Consider the following 22,233-nt stretch of genomic DNA (forward strand, 5'->3'; position numbering starts at 1 on the left):
TCTCTCATCTTTCCAAAATGGGGCCTTAACTGATTTGATTCCTTCACGCAGATTACTAAGCAGATGAATGGAAGGGGTGGGCTGTGTGAGGCTCACATTTCTCTTTAGTGGCATTTCAGTATTGGAACAAATTAAATAGTCCTGAATCTTTAGGGTGACTTAAGTGTGCTGAGATTTGTCTAAATAAGACTCTGGTCTCTGTGCTGAAAGCACTAACATGTTTCCCCCCCTCCCATCAACTTCCCCTCTGAAGAATTTTAAGAACAGAGACTCTGGGTGTCCCAGGGCAGGGTTTGAGTGCTGGTTAAAACACTTTCCCCTCACCCACCCACCTGGCAGTGTCTGAGCACAACGCAGCAGAGCTTCTAGGGGTGCTGAGCAGCTTTGTGTCTACCTGTGCACTGGGCAGCTTTCTCTGAAGCCAGGAAAACGAAGTTGAATTGATGTATCGCAAAAATATTTGATGGTGGGATTACTGGTGGTTCAGTGTGATGGTAACTGGTGGTGAATGTGTGTTTAGCAGAGGGAGCCAATTTGACTGGTTGCTCCTGCCAAATGAGGAGGTCTGCTCCCCGCCTTTGCTTTACTCTGCCCTCCCTGCTGTGGCCATCTCATCTTGTGCTGGTTCTTACATGTGCCAACTGCCTTCAGGAGCAACCTGGCTGAATAAATCCATAAAAAGCCAACCTTCCCCTCCCTCCCCTCCTAAAAAAAAAAAAAACAAACCAAAAAACCCACCGAAACAACTCAGCCCAACAACAACAGAAGATTACGCTTCCCCCCAAGCCTGCTGCCGATGGGATGATGAGCCAGGTTGCCTCAGTGCAGGGGCTGAGAGCCAGGCTTGGTGCAAGGGAGGAGTTAGGTTCACCTGTTACAAGCAGGACTGCCTATTTCAGCAGATATCTGGATGGAATTTGAAATCCTGCTCCGGTTTTCAAACGGAAGAAATTATTTTTTTGAAGATCCCATTGTTGGGCAGTTGCTCAAACATCTGTCTGTGTAGTGGGGGGGTGGGGGGGGCTGTTGGGCTGTGGCAGTACCCTGGTTTAGATTAGTGTGAGCTGCAATGGAAACACTCCTAGCCAGGCATCCACCAATTCATTGTTTGACTTTCCTTACAGCTCTGACAGCAAGCATGTACTATTTTTACCTCATCTGGATGAGTTTATGCTGTTTCATGTTTATTTCTAATGAAATAGGAGCAGAAACACCCCTTGCTTTATTTTTAGATGACCTGCCAGACTCCCAGTTAACTCTTCGTTGCTTCCCTGCCAGTCTCTGGTGGGTTAGATTTTTTTTTAATTTTATTTTTTTTTTTCTTCCAGTGTAACTGACCCTTTGGATCAGAGTGGATCAGTTGAGTGACTGTGGCATGAAGGACACAGGGGAGAAGGGAGGGGACCTGAACCTCCTCTTTTGGTAGCAGCAACCCAACCTAAAATAGGCCTTTACTTACTTTTCAGCTGTATCAATCTGTTCTTTAAATGTTTTGAGTTCATTCAGTCAGTACAAAGCAAAGAGACTGGGAGAGGAGTGGAATTTTATCTTCCCCTGCTCTCCACTTGTTCGCTTAGTTAATGAATAAAAATGAGGTTTAAGAAGAAGACAGTTCCTAATTCTAAAATCTGTCAGCAGAAAGTGCCTAGAAGCAGTTTGTTTTAAATCAGCAGACACAGATCTACTTCCTGTTTGTTAAATTAGCTGTTTTTCCATGCAAAACGTGTTGAAACATTTTTTCTTGCATGTAATGTATGTTTATTAGCTATGTAGACTGCCTCCAAAACATACACTGTACATGATTACCATGTTTTGTCTAAAAGTAGCCTCAGTGCAGAAACTATGACGTAGTTCATAATTTTCTGTCACTTGATCAAATTCTTTGATCTCATGTATGTTAAAGTGTTTAAGTGTGTAGAGATAGGGTAATTTCCTACTTTTTCTTCCTAAAGGTTGATTCCCAATGTTTAGGAAAGTGCTTGAACTACAAGTATGGAACAGGATGTTAATCTATACTAATCTAATCATTATTCGAATAGGCCATTTAAATCCATCCACCCTGCAGGCTTGTGATCAGCGTAAATTACAGGAAAATGCATTTTCACACCCTTTGCCTTAGGCTAGTTCTTCGCCCTAGTGTCACATGAACATTTTGTGAAAGAAAACTTTAATGCATAAATACAGCTAAAGTATTTTCTGTACTTGGCAGTTAAACTGAAAGAGCAATTCTTCATTGTTGAGATACAAAGTTGTTGTAATTAGCTGACTTTGATATTGTAAACTGCTGATAGTTAAATTGACCACATCTAGGTATTATTTATGGCCTAAGTTAATTAGTTGGCTTGGAGGGCTCTGCAGTTTCGAAGATGCCTGTCAGCTTGTTGATTTCTTTCCTGCCTGTACTTGCTTATTAAGATGGCTTATCTCTTAATTTTTTTGTTAATATTGCTTCCTAGAAGTATCTAATTCTCAAATGTTTTTATATCGTTCAAAGTTAAGTGAATGACTGTAATTTTATTTATAGCTGTTGTCAGCAAATGCAGAAGAAAATGTAGATGTGCCTTTAGAGCAGTCCAAAAAATCTCAGATCTCAGGGAAGTATTCTTGAGATAGAAATAAGAGAATATTGTAACTTAAAATGCTGCAGTTTGTTTTTCCTAGTTGACATGCTCCAGAGCGTGTAATTTGGGCTTGTTTTGCACAAATGTAAGTAAATCAGTTTTTCTGTTAGTTTAGCTGGTAAGAAGGTAAGTGGGGTACGTACTTTGTGTTCTAAAAGCGTTTCAGGACCAGAAAACCATAGACCAACTCTTGCACACGACATTTCCTCAAATCCATTTTTGTTGTGGCTGCTACTAAGGCTTTGACCAAAGAAAAATTATTACACTGAAACCAAAAAGCTTCATTGGGCCCCCTCTGTATGTGTATTGTGATAATGGGTAATTGTTGGTTGGTTGGCTGGTTTGTTTTGGTTTTGTTTGTTTTTTTTTGTAGAAACCTTTCCTGTTTTCGGTTGGAAGGCCGTTCAGTGCTCTTCCTTTGTTCACTGGATGGTCTCAGATATTTCTTGGGTATGATTTCAGTCTTAGTTTAGAGTCAGAATTGGTAGCTTCTGTACGGATGTTCTGTGGTGCTTTCGATGACAGTGTCAGATATCTACAAACTTTCCTTGGTTTGGTTTTACGACTGTTTATGAAGGAGCGGTATTATCCTTGTTTCACAGTGCTTGAGCTGCAGGCTAAAGTGTCTGTAGTTCAACACGGCTCCTGTGGACCTCGGTTGCAGCTATGAGTGCTAAACGTGCCACAGAGGGGACTGAAGCCAGGCTGTGGTCCTAGGGTAGCTTAAACCCATTGCAGCAGCAGTGGCTTGTGCTATTGCTTGCCTATTCCTTGCCTTTCCCTGTTCTAGCCCAGGTGCTCTGCAGACTTGGAGGTGAGCTGGTGCAGGGAGATGGGCTGGTAGAAGTCACCCTGCTAAACTGCTGCCTTTCCCATGGAATTGGCTCACTGTGGGGGTCAGGAGGGAGCTGGGGCTGGCACAAAGTGGCAGGCTAGTTGCAGTGCTGCCTCAGCTTCGTTTAAAAACTTCAACTCAAAAGCCTTGGTTTCTGAGTAGCTGAGGAGACAAGCAATGGATCAACTCAAATGAAATGAGGTTACTTGTTTTTGTAGTGATGTAGCAATGTTGTGGCAGATAGAGGGAATTAATTTCTCTGCTGTAGCTGTCAGCTGGCTTCACCACGAGGCATGCAGTTTGCTGGCTTCTTACCGTGCAGTAAATGATTTTGCAGTAAATGACATGGGCATCTAAAGGGATAGGTTTTGTGAACGTCTGGCTCAGTGGCAATACTGGTTTAGCACTGTCCGCCACTGCACCAGCCTCCTTGTTTTGCAAACTCAATTAGTTTTGGAGCTAGATTGCAAACCAGGATACATTTTCTGAAGTTGCTTTTAATCCAGGTAAGTGAAATGATTTGCCTGAGTAACGCATAGAATATGGTGGGTAAGGGGGCGTCCTGTATGGCAGAGATTTAGGGCTTGGGAAGATGCATTTACAGGCAAACAAATCCTTTTTTTGAGGCTTCCTCATTGGTCCTTTAACCAGCCTTGCCCTACGTACTGAATGGGGACAGAGATCTTCAGGGAAATGGTAATGGTTGACAACTGTACAGTGAATATGCAAATAATCTTTAGGATTTAAAAAAAGGAAGGGACAAAAAAACTCCCTGTAGCAGCATGCTGAGGTGTGGGAGCAGAGCTGCTGTCTCTCCTGCTCAACCTCTGCACCCGAACTGTCAGCATACCAGCTAGTGGCAGTAAGCTCACGTTTCTTCTTCGTGCCAAGCTGGGAAGAGATGGGCACATTGTAACTAACTGCTGCATTTTCTAAGTATTTGTTGATAGCAGAAGGATGATGTGACTTGGCTTCTGCACCAAGCTCTTGACAACTGTTTCTGTTTCTCCTCTCCCGTTCTGCCTTTCTTGTTGGATTTGTTTTCCCACTTGGGTTTTGAGTCCTGATCTTCCTTTCTGCACGTTCTCACAAGTGATCTCCCTCTCTGTTTCCTCTCTCCTGTCATTCCTAGCCTAGCATCAGCTGTCTAGCCCTGATTTTGGAGGTCTCTGAGACAAGTCAGTGCCATCTCTGCTCAAAGAGAAATGTGTCGTCTTGTCTGTTCCTGCTACTTACTGTAGACCAGCTCTGGTGCTGGTCAGGCCTCTGAAGCAGCAGAGAGCTATCCTAGCTAAAAAAAAAAAAAAAAAAAGGATCGCCTTAGTCTTCAGCTGATGCAATTTGTTACAGTGAAGAAGGTGATGGGCTCAAAAACTGATGGGAAAGGGAGAGTGGAACTTTGTGGCTGAGAGCATTGTTAAGGAGGAGTGGGATTTCCAAAGGCTGCAGTTGTCTGTAACACTATATATCCTTCCCTTCCCTTGCTTTCAGTTCTGCCTGCTGGACCGCAGCTAAAGTTAGTCATGGAAGCTTCCTTTTATAGTCAACAGCAGAAGCTTCTCCATGACCTATGGTGGATGGGATGCATGTCCCTCTGGGGATACAAAAGGAGGCAGTATGAACGCAGACATCTGAAAAACAGTTCCCTAAAATTAGGTGAGACTTAGCCTTAGCGATGTCATTCTTCCACCCTCAGATCCTCAGTTCTGCATCTAGCTTTTTTTTCACGGCATTTGAATTGGGCAGTTGGTTTCTCTTGGAGGCTCCCTCTTTTGGCATTAGTGTCCGAACTGTCTTGAGGACCTCCAGGAGGCGTTCTGCTCTGTGCTTTGCAAGTGGACTCATCTGTGAATCTGTGACAAGCTCTGTCTGTTCTAAGCATGCGTATAGACTAGTTTAAAGAAGGAATAAATAAAACAAAGCCAAAGGGTCCTGAGCTAGTCAAAATTGTGTGGATTCTTTTTTTTCCTAGGGAACAATTTCTGGTACGTTTTGGAAAGAAGTTTTGATAGGGTAGAGAGCCTTTAGAAATTCTGCTCTGAAGCAAAGGGAGCTAATTGTTTCAAGGTTTGGATTTCCCAAAGTGGAATTCTGGCAAACATTGTTTTCTTGGTGTCATTTCAAGTAATGACAGGATAGGGAAGTTCTGTACAGGATACCAATAATGATGAAGTGAAGCACGAGGCACATGCACTACGTGAAAAATACTAGTCCAGACATTTGGCATTTAGGAAAGCTTAAAAGAAGATAAAAGATCCGATAATGTAAAGTGTTAGCATTGACAGGGCTACCAGGTCCTGCAGACTGCTGAGCTGCAGTAAAGCCTGTCAGACATCTAGTGTCTCTTGTCTCTGTTGGGGTGATGTACTGCAGTGCTCAGCCCTTGAAATAGGGTCTTGGTGGTTTTGCTTTGCTACCGAAAGTCCTGAAGCTGGGTTGAATTCCACCTAATTACTTCCTGTAATTGCTCTGAAGTTTGGCTGTTCTTGGTAGTAAAGGCAGATCTTGTCAAGGAGTGTCCTTGCTGCCTACTGAATACTAATAGTTTCACTAGATATAATTACTTCACTTGGGTAGTTTATTTTCATGGCAGGGTCTACCCTCAGGTAACTGTGGCGATGCTTGAAGTGAGGTAGTTGAGGTTTGTTTGAAATAATCTTGATTTTTAATATTAAGACAACTTTTTCATCTTTGTATGTTTCTTTTGCTTCTGTAGAATGTGGAGGCTTTGTAGTCCTAAAGAGGAAGCCTCAGGTGCCCTTCCTGTGAGTTAATGAAGGACTTGAAATTCCCCTCACGACATGAAACTCTCCCCTCCTATGTCTTCCTGCCTTTTTAAAACAGTCTCTCCAAGGGAATTTATGGAAGCGGACGCAGCCTGCCTTTTGAGGCAGTGTACACTGCCTTGTTTGACAGTTGGAGAACTTGCTCGGGCAGCTTGCAGAGAGCAGCTGCTCACCTGCTCTCTTGGCTTGAAAGATTTGTTACAGAATACCATGCACAATAGTTGGGACAGCAGGGTGGCGCTGGGAAGGAGACGGTCTTGTAGTGGAAGTAAAAACTGCTTTACATAGGACTGTGTAGGTTAAATTGTTCGGAAAGCACTAGGATCATGGAGTTCAGAGTGGTGAGTTGCCATGAAGCAGAACTTGCATTGCTTTGGTACGATCCAGACGTTACATTATGGCTTTAGTTGAAGCATGTTGTAGTAAATCCATTTGAAAAGATGGTGTGAAGTTAGAGATGATGGTATGAACATCTGTCTGGAAGGAACTGCTTTTGTAGTTAGTAAAAGGTATTGTGGAAGTTACTGCTTCATGCTTTAAGAGCAATCTTCATAGCTGGATTTATTGTCTGGGTACCCTAAAACTAAGGATGTTGGAGGGCCCTAAATGGGAGGAGAATGTACTGTCCGTGTGTTGCTTTATCAGGTGTGTGGTATTGGGCAACATGCCAGTCTTTGTACAAAATAAGACAGGTTGTTGTAGAAGCCTTGCAAAGGCTTGTGTAAAACAAATTTGACTTGACAGACTGATTGTACAAAACAAGCACTTTCAGTCTGTTCTTGAAACGAAATGAGAAGTGTTTTTTAGTGGTTATTTTATGGGTCAGATTTGTCTAAAAACTGTGTGTTTGCCTTCAGAGCTACTGTTGTTACTTCTAAGAGGTTAAGAAGTGTATTCACTTGGAATTGTTTGCTAGGAGCTGTGATCTGTTGGAAAACTCCAATATTGTCCTAACTTGTTTGTTGTCTTTACATTATGTTTCTTGCAATGCATCTGAGAGGGTTTCTTACCTGTAGAACTTAATTTTTTTTTTTTTTTTTTTTTTTTTTTCGGAACACAAGTCACCTTCTTGATATTGTCTTCCGTAAAGATAACATGCTTGCACCACCAGCTTTTTGAGAGAACATTGCTGGAGGGTTTTTAAACAATTCTTCTTTGTTGGAACTAAGTCTTTTCTAAATGCTTCTGGAGCATCCTATTGGAAAGATTTGTTTAACTTTTGAACCTGTTTCTAGAATGACACATTTTACTCCATTATATTTTGTTTTAATTTAATTTCTTCCTGCTTGCAGCATCTGGTGTCACTTGTTTTTCCTGTGAGAAGAAACAGACGGACTTTGGAAAGCAGTCAGAGTTTGCAAACATTTGTGGGCGGGGGAAGAGGAGGGTGCACCTTCCTGGACCTTCCAGGAGAGATTTGGATTAGCCAAAGATGAATAAAGTGAATACAGTACAGAAAATGAGTGTTGTTATGACTGTTACAGATACAGGGAACAAACGTAGTATGCATGTGGAAGCTCTTGTGCTTCTGAACAGGTATCAATAGCTTTTTAGCCATCCTATTTCCTAAGAACAGAGTCTTGCTGTAATTGGTTTCTGTGTCGCATTGCTCTGTGTCGTTCCAGTCCTAATCTGGATTAAAAACTGCGGCAGTTGACCCCTGCTCCCAGAGCAATCCCGCAGTGCACAGATGGCTCTCGGTGACGGCTTGGTGGCTTCAGAGCACTTTCACTGTCTCCCATTCTCACACAAGGAGCAAGCCTTTGCTTGTATTTGATCAGTTTAAGCCTTATCTGTGCTAGGTTTTTAGATGTGTGATAGAGCGCGTACCTGGTAACCTCTTACCTTTAGGTCATAGGCTGTGTTTTTGGGTGTGGTTGGGCATGCAGGAAAGTTCTCGCCACTTTTGCAGCTAAGATAGGTATAAGTAGCCATTCTGTGCCTTTGCTTTAAGGACCAAAGGAAATGAGAGGGCATCACCTCAGGCATTGGTTGATGCGATGCCCGATTTTGCCATCTGCAGAGCAGCTTGGTGGTTTTTTGTGTGCATTGAACTCTGAGGCTGGATCTTTACGATTGCTGCCCTAGTTACTGCTTTTAATGCATGACCTCATATTTTTCTATTTCTTTTATTCAGCTGGGAACTTTACGCTACTTTGGCATTTTCTATGCTAATATAGCAGCGTATTTCGCAGTCTTCATCTCTTGTAGAAGTTATGGTTCCAGTGCAGTATGACTCTGGTAACAACAGGATTATCTACTCTGATCTCACAGCCAAAAGGTTGGGTCTTACGGCTGGTGTCAGTCACATCAGCGACCTCAGCAGGAGTTTCATGTGTGTTGTTTTGGGGACTGTTGTAATGGAGATCACAATCTGAAAAGGGTTTATGTGTGCTCTGACTTTGGCTTGTTCGACACTTGTACTAAATGCCAGTGTTATAGCCATTTATGCCTTTGCAGTGATGTCTGTGGCGAATTGTGTTTCTGAGGATGCCGTAGCTCTGTGTGATTTACTGGGTATCCTTCTTACAGTGTTATGTAAATGACACTGTCAGTTTTAAGTGCTTCCCTGTAGGGGATTCAGTTACACTTGAAGCCTCATCCTTTAACTCAGTATACCTAAATTTGCGCCTGAGAAAATCGTGAGCCTCCTGCACAAGTCCCCTTAGTATCAGCTGTCTCAGCTCCACAGTATCAACTGCTAAGATGGGTCAGTATAATAATCCATAACTTGTTCTTCCAGACTGAGGCTGATTTTTGTGGTATTTAAATAGCAAAGACTAAATGGGGGAAAACACCCCACGTGTTAATATACCGCATGAAATTTTTATAACAAAAAGTTATTGCTGTTCTGTGCCGTAACATATTGGTTTAGTGATATATAGAGCTGTTTCTTCTTGCAAGTCTCCTTGCTGTCATTTAAACCTAGGTGCAACCACTAGCTAATTTGGAAGTGATGCAAAGTTCATGTCAGCATTTAAGTGGTGCACTTAGTGATATTAGCGTTACAGTGTTCGCATCTCTCAGAGGTGGATGCGGTTTGTTGCACATCTCCTGCTGTAGCTGTGGGCTACCCTTGTGAAGGGAAATCCCGATAGTCCACAGTCTTAGACACAGCCCTGCCGCTTCGCTGGTGTCAGACCTGCGGACTGTGCAGCGCAGTTGCAGAATAGATTGTTTCAGTGAGCTCATGTTACGGAAAACAAAGGTTGAATAGCTTTCTGTAGCTGAATTGACTCACCCTTTGATTACATTGTGGTCAGATCCCACGCTGTGGAGGTGTGTGGGTTACATCTGTGGGAGGTGTTGAGTTGGCAGCGTCCCTTTGGGTAACAGGGTGCAGTTGCACTGATCTTGGTAAAATGTTTTCTCAGATTTCTAGTAGGTAATTTTTGTCGTGATAGTATTTCTTCATCTTTCAATGTGACTTTTCAACTACTTAACTCGGGTCTTAAATCCTGTATTAGTTGTAAACCGAAGTCTGATGTGTGGTTTTGAGAATTTGGGGAATAAAGGCTAATTGTTGTTGCTCAAGCAGTGTTTTACTGAGGGGTTTTCTGAAGTCACTAAGTTAGCATAACACACTTTGCCTAACTTGGCTTTGGAACGTAAAAATGTAGGAGTAGTTTTATGGTCTTTAATGACCTAAGGATGACTATGAAAATTTAGATCAAAGATCTGTTTACCTTGTTATCCTGTGAGAGAAGAGTCTATAATAGATGCCTGGGAGAAAAAGTGTAAAAAAAATAGTGAAAATACAGCATGACACTTTTTGTTAAATCTTCCCAGCTTTTGACAGTCCGTAGATGAGAAGCTTCTTGAGGAGTTGTGGATGGTGTCTGTATCACTGTGTATTTAACAGTTCAGTGGACCTCCTTCTATGGCGTCTTTTTTTTAAATAGCTTTCCAAGGCTATTTTGAGCTTTTTTTTGGTTTTGCCTTCACAGCATCCTATGGCAGTAAGTTCCTGGGTTAAATTATGCATTTTATACAAACTTCCTTTTGTTTGTTCAGCTGCTGCAGCTGGTGGCAATGAGTGAGTATGTTCTTGTTATGGATCTTCTCCATGCTATACATAACTTCATATGGCTCTAGTACACTTTGCTACATCCCATATTCTCTCTCCAAGATGAATACTTTATTTACTCTTTCCTGGTATGAAATCAATTGCATTACTTTAGTTGATTTAAACAGCATACATCTCTACCCTTTCTTGTTTTATAGTATCGTGGTGGAGCAGAGCGGTATTTAAGTTACAGAGGTACTATGGAAGTAATAGAAGCCATCTGTTTGGTGCCGCTGTCTCTTCTAATTTTCCAGTATTGTTTCTGTTGGACTTCATGACTTGGCTGATCATTGATCTGCAGTTGTTAGCTGACTGTTGTCTTTCACTTGCCAGTGGGAATAGCTAATTTAGAACTTGGTTTTATGCAAGTAAAATGACAAGGTTTGGGTTTTCTATTATCTTGACTGAGGGTCGTTTTTGCATTTTAGCACTGGATTTCACCTGTCACTTTAACATTTGGTCATCCGCAAGATCATATGGTAGCTGTTTGGTGTGAGTTCTAGTTTCGAGTACCTTGAATAATTTTGTCTCCTCAACAAACAACGTTCACTCTTCATGTCATTTTGCGAAATGACGTGTACATTGTGTTGAGTAGTGTGGGTGCCGAGTCAGATCTCTATGGTACGCTTTTGATGCTCCCTTCATAGCAAAAAACAATTGTTTGTATACAACTGTTGTTTCTTACTTCTTGAGCACTTCAGGGTCTTCAAGAGGAGTCTCCTAGCTTGTATTACCTTTGTTTAAATAAAAACCCATGATGAGGTGTCTTTTCAAAGGTTATGCAGATACGGTGTGTTAACTGGACTACTGTATATTTACAACTAATTGCTTCAAGGAGCATAGATGCATTTTGGAAAGATTACTTCCTTCTACCAGAGCAATGTTAATTCTTTTTTGTTTCCATATTTATGGAAACCCCACAAATTCTGTTCTTTATTACACCTCTTATCAATTTACTAGGCTTAGGCATTTGCTTTACTGATCTGTAGTTATCTGGATCTCATCCTTTCTTCCCTTCCTTGATCTTTAAAGGCTTGGTTCTGTTTGCTGCCTTCCATTCCTCTGCTGCTGTGACTGTGCCAAGTACTATGTTGCACGCTATAGTTAAAATTTCTATTTAGTGTCCAGGTTATTTGAACTGGCAGGTATCATGTGGTCCTGGCAAATCACAAAGCTGTTGTGCTTGGTCACTCTCTCTGACTACTCTGAGTTGTAGCATTGAGATGAATTATGGTTATGACAATGCCCAGGAGAAATGTTGTATTTAAAGGATAAGAAATAATCTGCCATTTCAAGACTTAACAGAAGTTGTCACAAGAAAAGGAAGCAATGGAGTCCACATGAGTTGCAGGTAAATGTATTGACTCTTCTGTTGACAGAAGAAATGAGTATCTGAGATCAATAGGGTCTCAGTAGCAGGTGGCATAGAGAAGGTGGGAAGGTTGTTTTCTGTTTCCCCTTGCACAGGAGCTAAGGGCTACTCAGAAAGCAAGCAATTGCCAAGGTCATGACAAATGAAAGGAAGTGATTCTTTGCACTGTAACTGAGCTGTGCAAATAATTTTATGTTGGTTTTTGTAGAAGTTGAAATTACATGGGTTACAGAAGTGACTGGAGAAGTCTAAAAAAATCCATTTAAGCCGTTTAAATGCAGATAGTCTCTGAGACACAAACTGTTGGAAGAATGTCTTGGTTAAGTGTTACTATGTAATATTTGCCTTTCTATATTCTTCCTTATTGGCAACTCTTAGATGAGGGTTTTGTGGCTGGATAGGCTTTCATTGTGGTGGTTTTTTTTTAAGTGCTTGTCCTGATTCAACAGATGGCATCCCTGGATGCTGCTTGGAGGACTGTGTGGCTCTCTGTTAGCGAGTCTCATTGTCAAGAGGAACAGCTTTAACTCCTGGGTTCCGCTGCATGAGTGGCAGTTACATCAGCAAAAGAGCTCACACTGGAACAGTCTTTGCCAGTCACTGAGCTGTTATAACTCATCAAAGTACATGGTAGCATACCCAAGGCTTCATCAGAAGGTCCCAAGCTGTGGTGCCTGTGGACCGACACACCTACTAAAGGCATGGACTCCTCAGCATTGACTGGCTGCATGGAGGTGACAGGAATAGGTTGTCTCCGTATGGGTACCGTTGACCAGGTGGGTGGTGAAAGCTTGCTCTGTTCAGTGACTGCTGTGGAAACGCAGGACCTGCCTTCTGGATCAGAACACCAGATCAGGCCGAGGCAGTGCCGGTGAGGTAGTATGTTGCAAATGAGAGGCTGGATTTAGGGCTCTGTTTTGTGTAGGTTGGAATGTGGTTGGTTGTGTTTTGGAGAGGGTGAAGTTAGGGCATCTACAATGAGGAGGGTGATGGCATGAGGCTAGAAGAATTCTGGACAATGGAGATGAGAATATTTAGGAGAAAAAGAGGAGCTGGGATAGACTGTTGGGCCTGGCTGCTCATAGTAGCATCTCTAGCTGTCCTTGCCAGCTTGGCTACCCAATTACATCATATAGCCTATTGGCTGATGAATCAGAACTATAAAATTCTTGCGGTAGCCAGTTTCTTGGAAAAGTTATCTTTATTTCTTTCAGACTGTGTCCCCAGACATTACTATGAATAAGCAGAATTGGTGTGGATTAAATTTTTGTTGTTGCTTGTAACTGCCAGAGGCCATCTTATATTAATATCTGGAATGTGGAACTTTTTATAGCTATTCCCATAAACTGTTGGTTTGAGTTTTTCTTACAGAAACGTATTGCTGAACATCAGCATGTTGCTGGACGATTGGGGTGGGGGCGGATTGCAGCTAAGTTGTGTGTGTGGTTTGTTTTTGTGTGGTGGTGGTGGTTTTTTTTTTTCTTTTTTTCTCTGTTGGAAAATATCTGAACAACTGTGATGTTTTCCAGCACCTCAAGTGAATCTTTTTTCCCTTGACAGATGAGATGTTTCTCTCCCACGCATTGGCTCAGGTGCTAATCTCGTCCGGTACTGAACTGGTTTAGCTTGTGAAACTTGCAGTACGCTTCCTGCTTTTTGCTGGATTAATTTCCTACCAGTTCAGCTGCTAGAACTGAATTGCTGTGGGGTTTTGATGACCCCTTGAGTGAAAAGAGTGTGAGGTGGCATGGGAGAAGGGCATGTGAGAGATTTCCCTGCTGAAAGCTTTCCCCCATTTGTGGGCTTGTGAATCCTGAGCAGGGATCGTTTACCTAGACCTGTGCAGCTTTTCTTGCTCCTAGGTGTCTGCCTCACCCTTCACAGGGATGACTGGGCTGCTGGCCTGGCGGCTGCAGAATGCCCTCAAGTTACAGGCTGTTGGCATTAAATTGGCTTCAGTTTTCTGTCTTCCTTACCCAAGGATCCTGGGTCCTCCGGCTGTCCCGCTGCAGCCGTGCAACTGGAGGAGTGGTTGGTCAAGAGAGCAGGTGGTGGTGAGGCTCATCCCCGCTTCCTGGAAGTATCCTGTGCCCGCTCTTTCCAACTGGGTTTTTGTAAATGGTGGGGGATTCTGGATCACATTATTGCACGTGCCTGGGAGAGAGGGGGAGGTCCAGCCCCCAGGCTCCTTTTTTAACAGTGCCTGTGCTGGCTGAAATCAAAATGGTAAGCTATGAATCAGAAGGGTGTTGCTTGGGAGGAGCTGTAGCAGGCACTTTTGTGCTCTTTATTGAATTTTTTAAATGGAAGTATTGAAATGAATTTGCTCTGATCTAGTTGAAGATGGAAATCTTGGGTTTGGAGGCTTGTTTATTTCTGCTAGTTATTTTGGCATTACTTTTTTTTTTTTTCCCCCAGTTGGTGATTCTAAATGAAAGCTTCAACAGAAATTTAGTAAGCCTTTATTCTTAATTTTTGGCACTTTCCGCAGTATATTCAGGAAGCAATTGAGATTTCTGATAAATCCCTTCTTAACAGAAGGGTATAACATTCCTTTTTTTCTTTCTCTCTAGCATTTCTATTTTGCCTTTTTCCCATCCTGCTTTTTTCCACACATCTAATAATGCTTAGTCAAATTCTGACCCATGCCAGAAATCTCAAAATATCAGTTCCCCTTCAGTCTTTCTCCTTCAGCTACTGATACGTATTTAATGCTAAAAACATTTTCCTGTGTCTTCCATTACTGTGTTCATTTAAAAAAGGGTGTGTGCAAACCACAAAATAAAACTCCTAAGCATGCTGGTAGGTGTAATAGTGTGTTTGAGGTCAGTGGGGCTGTTTCTGTGGCTCATGTTTTGTCTATAGTTCATTCTGCATTGATGCTGAATCTGTGCATCATCTGATCACTTGGCTATATCATTTGTTCCAGATGAAACGTGAGCATGTGATAGCATTTAAGTTGTGGTGAGAGCACGTGATGGTGTAGTAAAACAGCCAGCCGGCTATTTTAAGAGGGCAGATGATAACCTCATGTAGTACAAAATCTTTTGGAGTAAGATGACTCTTTCCCCCCACCCCCAGCTCTCTGACATGGTCTGGGTGTATCTGTGTGAACACTGCTGTTTTAAAACAAGTCTGTCTCAACAATCTTACTATGTGTCTGTGATACTTTTGATTTGGTGGTAGTGACTTAAAGTGGTATTTAGCTACTATTTTCCCTGTTTTGCAAATGGAGAGCTGGATTGCAGGTAACGCTACCTATTTTGGACCCAGGGAAGAAGTTGGTTTTCCTGTTTTGGTTTGTTGGGTTGTTGGTTTTGGTTTGTTTTTTTTTTTCAATTTTTTCATTACAGAAATGAAGCTTTTTGCTGCATTATATAGGGCTTTTCTTCTCATTTCATACAGCATGGCTTTTGAGTCTAAGCTAATACTTCAGAAATTAGTTGAGAAATGTTGGCAGAATGTGTATGTAGGCAGAAGGCATCTGAAATCAGTTATGGCAAGCCATCCTTCCTATGTTTTTAGGTAAGAGTATGGAAATGTTCACAGTTTAGCTGATGTGTACTTATTTATTCTAGAAAATAAATCTAAAATTCAAGTATTCCAAGGGGAGACATCTCCCTTCCTAATGTTTGAAACCTAGTTACAAGTTTCCTGAATATATCAACTTCCTCTTCCTTAGGAACTGGTTTATTCCGAGCCTTAAAAAAATTCAGTGTGTCACTGCTGAGTTCAGCCATTGTCAAAGAGCAGTTTGTAAAACCTTGCACAGAGATGGTTCGGTTCTGAATGTTTATGTTCAGGATCTGCTTTCAGACCCCAGCCAGGCCAGCTGGGCGGTGTGTTTTGGTAGTCTTAAGCAACTGTCATGGTTGCTGTCCTGTCATTTTGATTTCTGCTGTGACTATGTGTGATCTGCTTGAGGTCAGTCTTCATTTTCAGTGCTCTCAATACTTTCAGTTAGCATGAAGTGTTGCTCTGGTGTTTGTGCAGAGACATTTTTTGCGTTGTTCTTTCATTAAGGTTTTTTCCTGACTTGTTTCTTTTTAACTTATTATTGGGGGGGAAAAAAGAAAAGTCAGGAAGAAATTGTAGGTGTGTGAAAATGATGGAGTTGGTGAAAGGATAGGCGCCCAACAGGGTCTGAAGTAGCAGAAGCTGTGGGATAGAGGAGTAGCTTCCCAAAACCACAATCTACTACTGTGATTTAAAAAAAGAAAAAAAAAAAAAAATGCACACACTCAAGTGACCAGCCGCTCCCATGACTTGCCATTTTTCGCATCTAACAGGGTTCGTGATCTCGCAAATGTGACACAGACATCATGTGAATTTGGAAGACCAAAGTCTGCCATTTCTATTTTTTTTTTTTTGTAATTGCAAGTTATTGACAAACTAATTCCAACTCATTATCGGCATCTGTCTTGTAGAAAGGGCTAAAAAATGACTTCACAGGCTTTCTTCTGCTACATTGATCTTTAATGAACTATTCATGCAAAATGGAACCAGTTTCATTAAATACAAGCATCTACTCTCCGAATCAGAGGCACAATCCTGGAGTAGGTGTTAGCCTTGGTCTCGGGGTGGCGGGAAGCGGGACCTAGAAGCTGCTTTTCTTTTCTGCAGCCTGTTTCTTTTGGGAAAATCTCTTGTTAGTTCTGTGGGTTTTGCTGGTGTTTGTTTTTGTTTCTGAAATTTGGGCCATCCTTTTTATTAGCTGTGGCACTGTATCCAGTCCCCATGGCAGTTTTGGCATCTAGTCCGCTCACACCCTTTAGTGCTGAGTAAGTTTGTCATCTGTGGTGTCCAAAAGAAACTCTATGAAAGCGGGAGCCTTCTTTTTAGTTACTGACACAGTGCTATTTTTCTGTAATATCTCTGCTGATAAGCACTGCAGAAGTATATGTGTATTTTTCGTTCCAGGGTCAGAAGACACAATCACTTTCAGGAAGAAAAATACTGTGACACTCTCGAGAGACTTTTTGTTGGTTTCTTGTGAGGCAGTTCTCAGTGCAGAGACTTGAGCTTTGACCTGTGGAGCATTGCGAGGGTACATAGCTGGCTTAGGGGAGTAAACCCGTCGGCAAATTTAGAAAATTAATGTAACTTGTGGTTCACTGAGCACCTAGTCTTGGTCATCTGAATGTATTGTCATTTTTCTGTACAGCAGGCCTTCATCTAAGCAGGTGGACATTGTACTCCAAGCTGAGTGGAGTGCTTGGGTCTAGTTCTTACTCCTCATTCAAATGCCTTTGGTTCTTCCATCCTTAAGAACTGGACCATTGGGAGAAGAATAAGATGCAGTTTTCAGTTCTTATTTTCAGAAGGAAAAGCTAGTTATAGTTCAGTAGGATATCTTTTACCTTTTTATTGTGGTTTTTTTCCCCCAGAACGTATGCCTGTTTAACCATATCCTTATTTATCAGATGTGCTGCCAGTCTGTGATGGCTTGTGCACTTATTAGCCAAAAATTAATTTTTACCAATTAGTAAATGAGTGCTTACTCTGCTTCATAGCAGAGCTGTCTATATTTATTTCCAAGCATGTACTTCGTGTTTTTTTTTCTCGGTCCTGTGTGTGTTCTTACTTACACACACTATTCCCCATCCATTTGGCCTGGATTTCCACAGCTGTGTTTCCTGATTTATTTTAGGAGACTAGTTTACATAGTTCTTGTCTGTGTATATCGGAGAGAGAGGTGAGTTTTACTAGGCTGAATCTTCCTCGGGTATGTTTCTGGCCAAGTTTCCCTGTTGAGGTGCCTCTCTTCATTGGGGCACTAGAAGGTGATTTTGCAATTGCTTTGTTTCAGCTAAGCAAGTAGCTGTAACCTGTTGTGTGGCAAGTCACGAAGCATCTCAGCTTCAGTGTCCGAAAGAAATTTTATCTTTAGTAATTTTATTCCAACAACTTTTATTTTTGCTTCTAGTTCCAGGAGTGTGAGCTTCCTTAAGCCTTAGTACTCAATCATGTATTAATACTGTGTGCCGCTGAATGTCTGCCTGTCAGAAGCAGCTGAGGTTATCACTGTGTGGTGTCATCTGTAAGATTCAAAACCTACAAAGCAATTTGAAAGTGATTTTAGGATGAAGGTGTGATAGATGTTGTTTGTGTTTTGCTGTGCAGGTAGAAGTGGAGCAGGTTCATGTTTTCTTACGTGCTTATACAAATGTAGGCAGTCCTAACTCTTCTATTTTTTAAATTACATCTTGGTTTGCTGCTACTCGAAGTAGTTTATGGTTAAAAATACCAAATTCTATGACATTCTTGCTGAAGAATTAATTTGAGGGTACTAATTTGCTGTGTCACGTTCTAAAACAGACCAATTTTTGAAAGCTCCAGAAATTGACAGTTCACCTCCAAAAAGCAACTTGGTGTAGATTTTTGTGTGGATTTTCTCTTCATGCCGTTTTTGCTGGGGTCGGTGAAAAATTATTTGTATATATTTAGTTTTAGCAATGTTTAAATGTTGACTTTAAAGCAGTGGCTTAGGTAAAATGTTATGTAGTATTTGAAATGAATGCTCTGCAGAATCATGCTTTAATGCAGCTGGTTTGGGCAGAAAATTGTTGGAGCTGGAAAGCTCCAGTACATCTTCGGGACTCTAAACCAAGGGTTTATTTTAACCTTTGTACTTTTCAGGTTTGTGTCATAGATCTTACCTGGGTGCACACGTACACACAGATGTGCATACAGACACTACAGACTTCCATGTACAGTTTTTTTGCTGGTTCTGCCTGCTTTTGTAGGTAATGTTAGGTCTTAAAAGTATTACTAATTGTAGGAATTTAAGGCTTTCTAGGGGATTTAGTGGTTTTAGTACGATTTAAGTTTTTACTTTTGAGGAACAGGTTTATATGAGCAGTAAAATTTATTCTGGTTTCCCCTTAAGTTTTATATATTTTTTACCACTGTGTTTTAATTTCGCTTGTGAATTGTTACCGAAGCACAGAAATCCTTCACTGCAGATCTGTTCTCCCAATTATTGTCAAACTTTTCCCCTTGCCTTACTCTTAATTTTTGAAACAATTCAGGTTTTTTTATTTAGCTCTCCTTGTGCTGTGCATTACTACATTTGGGCAACGGTATGCTTCACAGAGATTTCCAGAACATTTGTAATCCTCTCATCTTCTCCCCGCCTTCCCTTCCTCTCTCAGTTGTCATAGTTCCCTGCTTTTCTTATCTCTCCTTTTACTGCCGCAGCTTTCAGATGATAATACACAGCTCGAGGAACAGCTGCTGCATAATCGCTGAATGAGACTCAGCACCACTTAGAGCTGACCTAATGCGAGAATAAATGAAGAAGTTTGTGCTTCGCATGTAGGCTTACCTACAGGATCTTTTTTCCAGCTTGGGCGTATTAGGTGGACAGTGATGGCCTCTGTGGCTTCCCCTAGCCGGCTGCTCTAGGGGTAGAAGTACGCTCAGGGTGGTGGCGCAGAGAAGCAAGGTGTAGGAGATTCTTAGTGTTTTTCAAGGTCACCCATTTCTAACCATGAGTTGCCTTTTTTTTTTTTTTCCCTACCGCTTGTTTATTCATGCCTCTGTGGCCAAAAACGCTGCAGCCTGTGCACTAGGAACAGGTGGAGCGACACGTTGTCCGTGGCCGTGCTGCACTTTGCCAAGCCGCCCTGCTCATTTCCTTTCGTTTCCTCCAGGTGAGCGAGCCAATGTTCTCGTCATCTTTTGCACTAGGGGCCCGAGGCCACCAAACTGAGCTGGGAAGTGTCCTGCCAGCTTAGTACACACAGCCTAGGGGTTACAGCTTGTTTTGGGGCTGGCTGGCGAGGTTAGCAGCGGCAGCCCTAGCTGGGCTGCACAGATATCTAGGCTGCTCGTAAATCAGCTCCTCAGCTGCTGCAGTTTATGGTGCAGTGTTGTAAAGAAAGCTATCGCATTTTTGTCAGACAGATGCTTAAAATGTTAATATCCTCTGGGAGTACTGTACCTGTGTATGTTCAAGGCACTAGTCTAGCAAGGAAATATTAAGAAAACCCTTTTTATTTTACTCTTAACCAGTATATGAACTTTTCTTACTATGACTGCTTGATACAGCCTTAGTGATGCTCTGGTGGTTTAAGGATACAAGTAAGTTAAGATTGTTAGAAGAAAAAGTGTGTGTCTGGAAGCTGGGCTGAACCACCCCCAATTTTTTCCTGTCTCCAGAGAGATACCTTAATTTAAAAATACTTCCTCGTAACTGGCTTGTGACTTAATGGGCTAGAAGGGGGGAATAAAATAGTATAAAGGGTACCTGAGGCCTTGAAACTGACTGGAAGAAAAGAGTGCTGCTGCCGGCTTACTGTATGCCTTAGTCTGCTCTCACCAGGTACATTCTCATCCTTATTTTCTACTTTCCTTTTCCTTTCATTAATTCCTCGATTAATGTTTTTTCCGATTTCGGTAGGTACTGGTTGTTGCAGGGGTGTCAGGGATGAGCATTGTTATGTTAGTTTTATTTCCTTATTGCTATTAGATCATAAACACTGTTTGAACAGAAGTCTCTATCCACTGAGGATTAGTGGTTTAGACAACTTAAAATTACCTGAATGTATTACCATGGCCATTTCGAATGTGATGGAGTTTAAACAGATGCAGGCAGAGGTCAGTCTTGTTTTTAAAAAGAGAGGATGGATTCGGTTCTTGAACAAGCAGAATATGGATGAAATGGATCTCCAAGGCGTTTTGTTTGGTATTTTAAGAAGTGTGATGGAAAAATCAATATGGCTCATATGAAATGAATTTAAAAACTGGCTTATTAATAGGCTTTAACACAATTGCAAATGTGGAATGGCCATCCAATGCACACCTTGCTATAGGACATTTGCTGCCACTGGTATGCAACCATGTTATTTAATATTTCATTAATGACCGGGAAGAGGTCATAAAATTGACGTCAGTAAAGTTTGCAGCCAATTGAGATCCTAGGGGCAAAAAATGCAGGCGTAGTTATGGAAAGCCAGGCTTGTATATTTGGGGTTGTGGAAAGGGACTCCAGAATCTGTGGGTCAGGGTAGGCAATCAGCAGGCTTTGGCAGTCAGTGTCCTATGACCAAAAGGGCCATCATGCTCTTGAGTGCATGTGTGGTGTTACAGATCACAGAAGACCCCTTGTTATTAGGCAGTTTGGTCTGGTCTGCTTCTAGAGTACAGTATCTGCCTGGGATAGTGATGTGTCAAATGTTGAAGTCCAGGAGAGAACACAAGAATGTGAGAAAGATGTTAAACAGGCAGATAATAAGAGGCATACAGGGATGAGCCTGTTAAGCTTGGAAGTTCATTGATTCCCAGCTAACTATTTATAAATCACGAAGCGTTTCCAGTGTAAGGTTCCTAATATAGTCCTGGTCTGCGTTTAATAGGTGTACTTCATGTTAATGCTTGTATAAGGTGTATCTGCATGTGGTCATTTCTGTGGAATTTAAAAACAAATGTGTATTATTTAAATAGTTTGTTCGAAAGATTTGGCTTGGCTAGGTTATCGTCTGATGTGATTTATGACAGTTTTGTGCTTGCATCCTGGCTAATGTTTTATCTGACTGTCTTGGGGGAAGGTAAGGAATAGATGAACAAGAGGGTGAACTTCATCACAGGTGGAGTCTCTGTGAGGTTAAAAATGTTGTTTGCCTGGAAAGCAATGACACATTGGAAATATTTTTCGATAAAGACTTGTTTCCTGTCTGTATATGCCTGTCACATAACGTTTAAAAGACAAATCTCGGGTGTTATCTAAGTCTCTGCATTTTTAGGTTTTAAGACCTGTAAGCATGTGCAAGCTTGAATTAAAATTGTGCTTCTGACATGATTTGAAAAGTGGGTTATGCTAGTATTGCAGAAGATAACTTACCATGCAGACCATGCTATTTGGTAATAGTTTGCAATACAGAAATAACTTTGCCTGATACTTGGATCTCAAAATTCAGCTTTGATTCTTGCGGTCACGGAGTTGGGGGTGTGGTATAGGGGTGGTGTTTGTCCTCCAGTGACACTCAATAGCGAAGTTACTGAATGACTTTCTCACATCAAGATACAGTGTTTTAAAGAGTCAGTCCTCACAGCTGATCTGTTTGTAAATACCAGAGTGAAGATCGTAGTCCACATGCAAGTTGGACTTCTGTTGAAAATCTGGAGCAGACTTACTTCCTCTGGCGATCCCATGGAAGGTCCTCTTAAAGCATGGTTTTACTCATGTCAGGGCTTTCAAATATATTGTGAAATGAGCAAAGCTCCACTAAGATAGAAGAAGGGTGTGAGTGTTTGGTGGGTTTTCCTGTTGCGTGGGTTTGTGTGGGTTGTGTTTTTTTTTTAGTTTGGATTTTTGAAACAAGGATTTTTATAATCAAGTAGTTCGTAACAAATTAGCCTCAAAACTTTAAAGTATCTAAGCTTTTTTTCCTCACTTTTAATCTCTCTGGGTTAGTTTATTCTTAAACATTTGTTATGTTAGGAGAAAATCCTCTCTGGAGGATGTCATGTCCCCTTCCCCTTTATCAAATGCTGCTAATGAACATGCTGGCCCTGAGCATGCTGAGGGTGGCTTCCTGTCAGAATTGCTT

At 41.6% G+C, this 22,233-nt stretch overlaps 1 protein-coding gene across 5 annotated transcripts in view; it reads left to right on the forward strand.

The window, feature by feature from the left end:
- Positions 1–22,233, forward strand: part of ARHGEF7 (Rho guanine nucleotide exchange factor 7) — a 125,573-nt gene that overhangs the window by 26,986 nt on the left and 76,354 nt on the right. Inside the window, exons 4-5 of one of the 5 annotated variants that reach the window (XM_086482093.1) lie at positions 19,341–19,365; positions 20,737–20,761. The exons of the other annotated variants lie outside the window; for them this stretch is intronic. Coding sequence (XP_086338219.1) covers positions 19,341–19,365; positions 20,737–20,761 — 50 coding nt within the window. The remainder of the gene's footprint in view (positions 1–19,340; positions 19,366–20,736; positions 20,762–22,233) is intronic. 5 annotated transcript variants of the gene reach the window in all.

Source organism: Leptosomus discolor, chromosome 1 (assembly GCF_034619465.1).
Source record: "Leptosomus discolor isolate bLepDis1 chromosome 1, bLepDis1.hap2, whole genome shotgun sequence".
NCBI classification, from domain to species: Eukaryota; Metazoa; Chordata; class Aves; order Leptosomiformes; family Leptosomidae; genus Leptosomus; species Leptosomus discolor.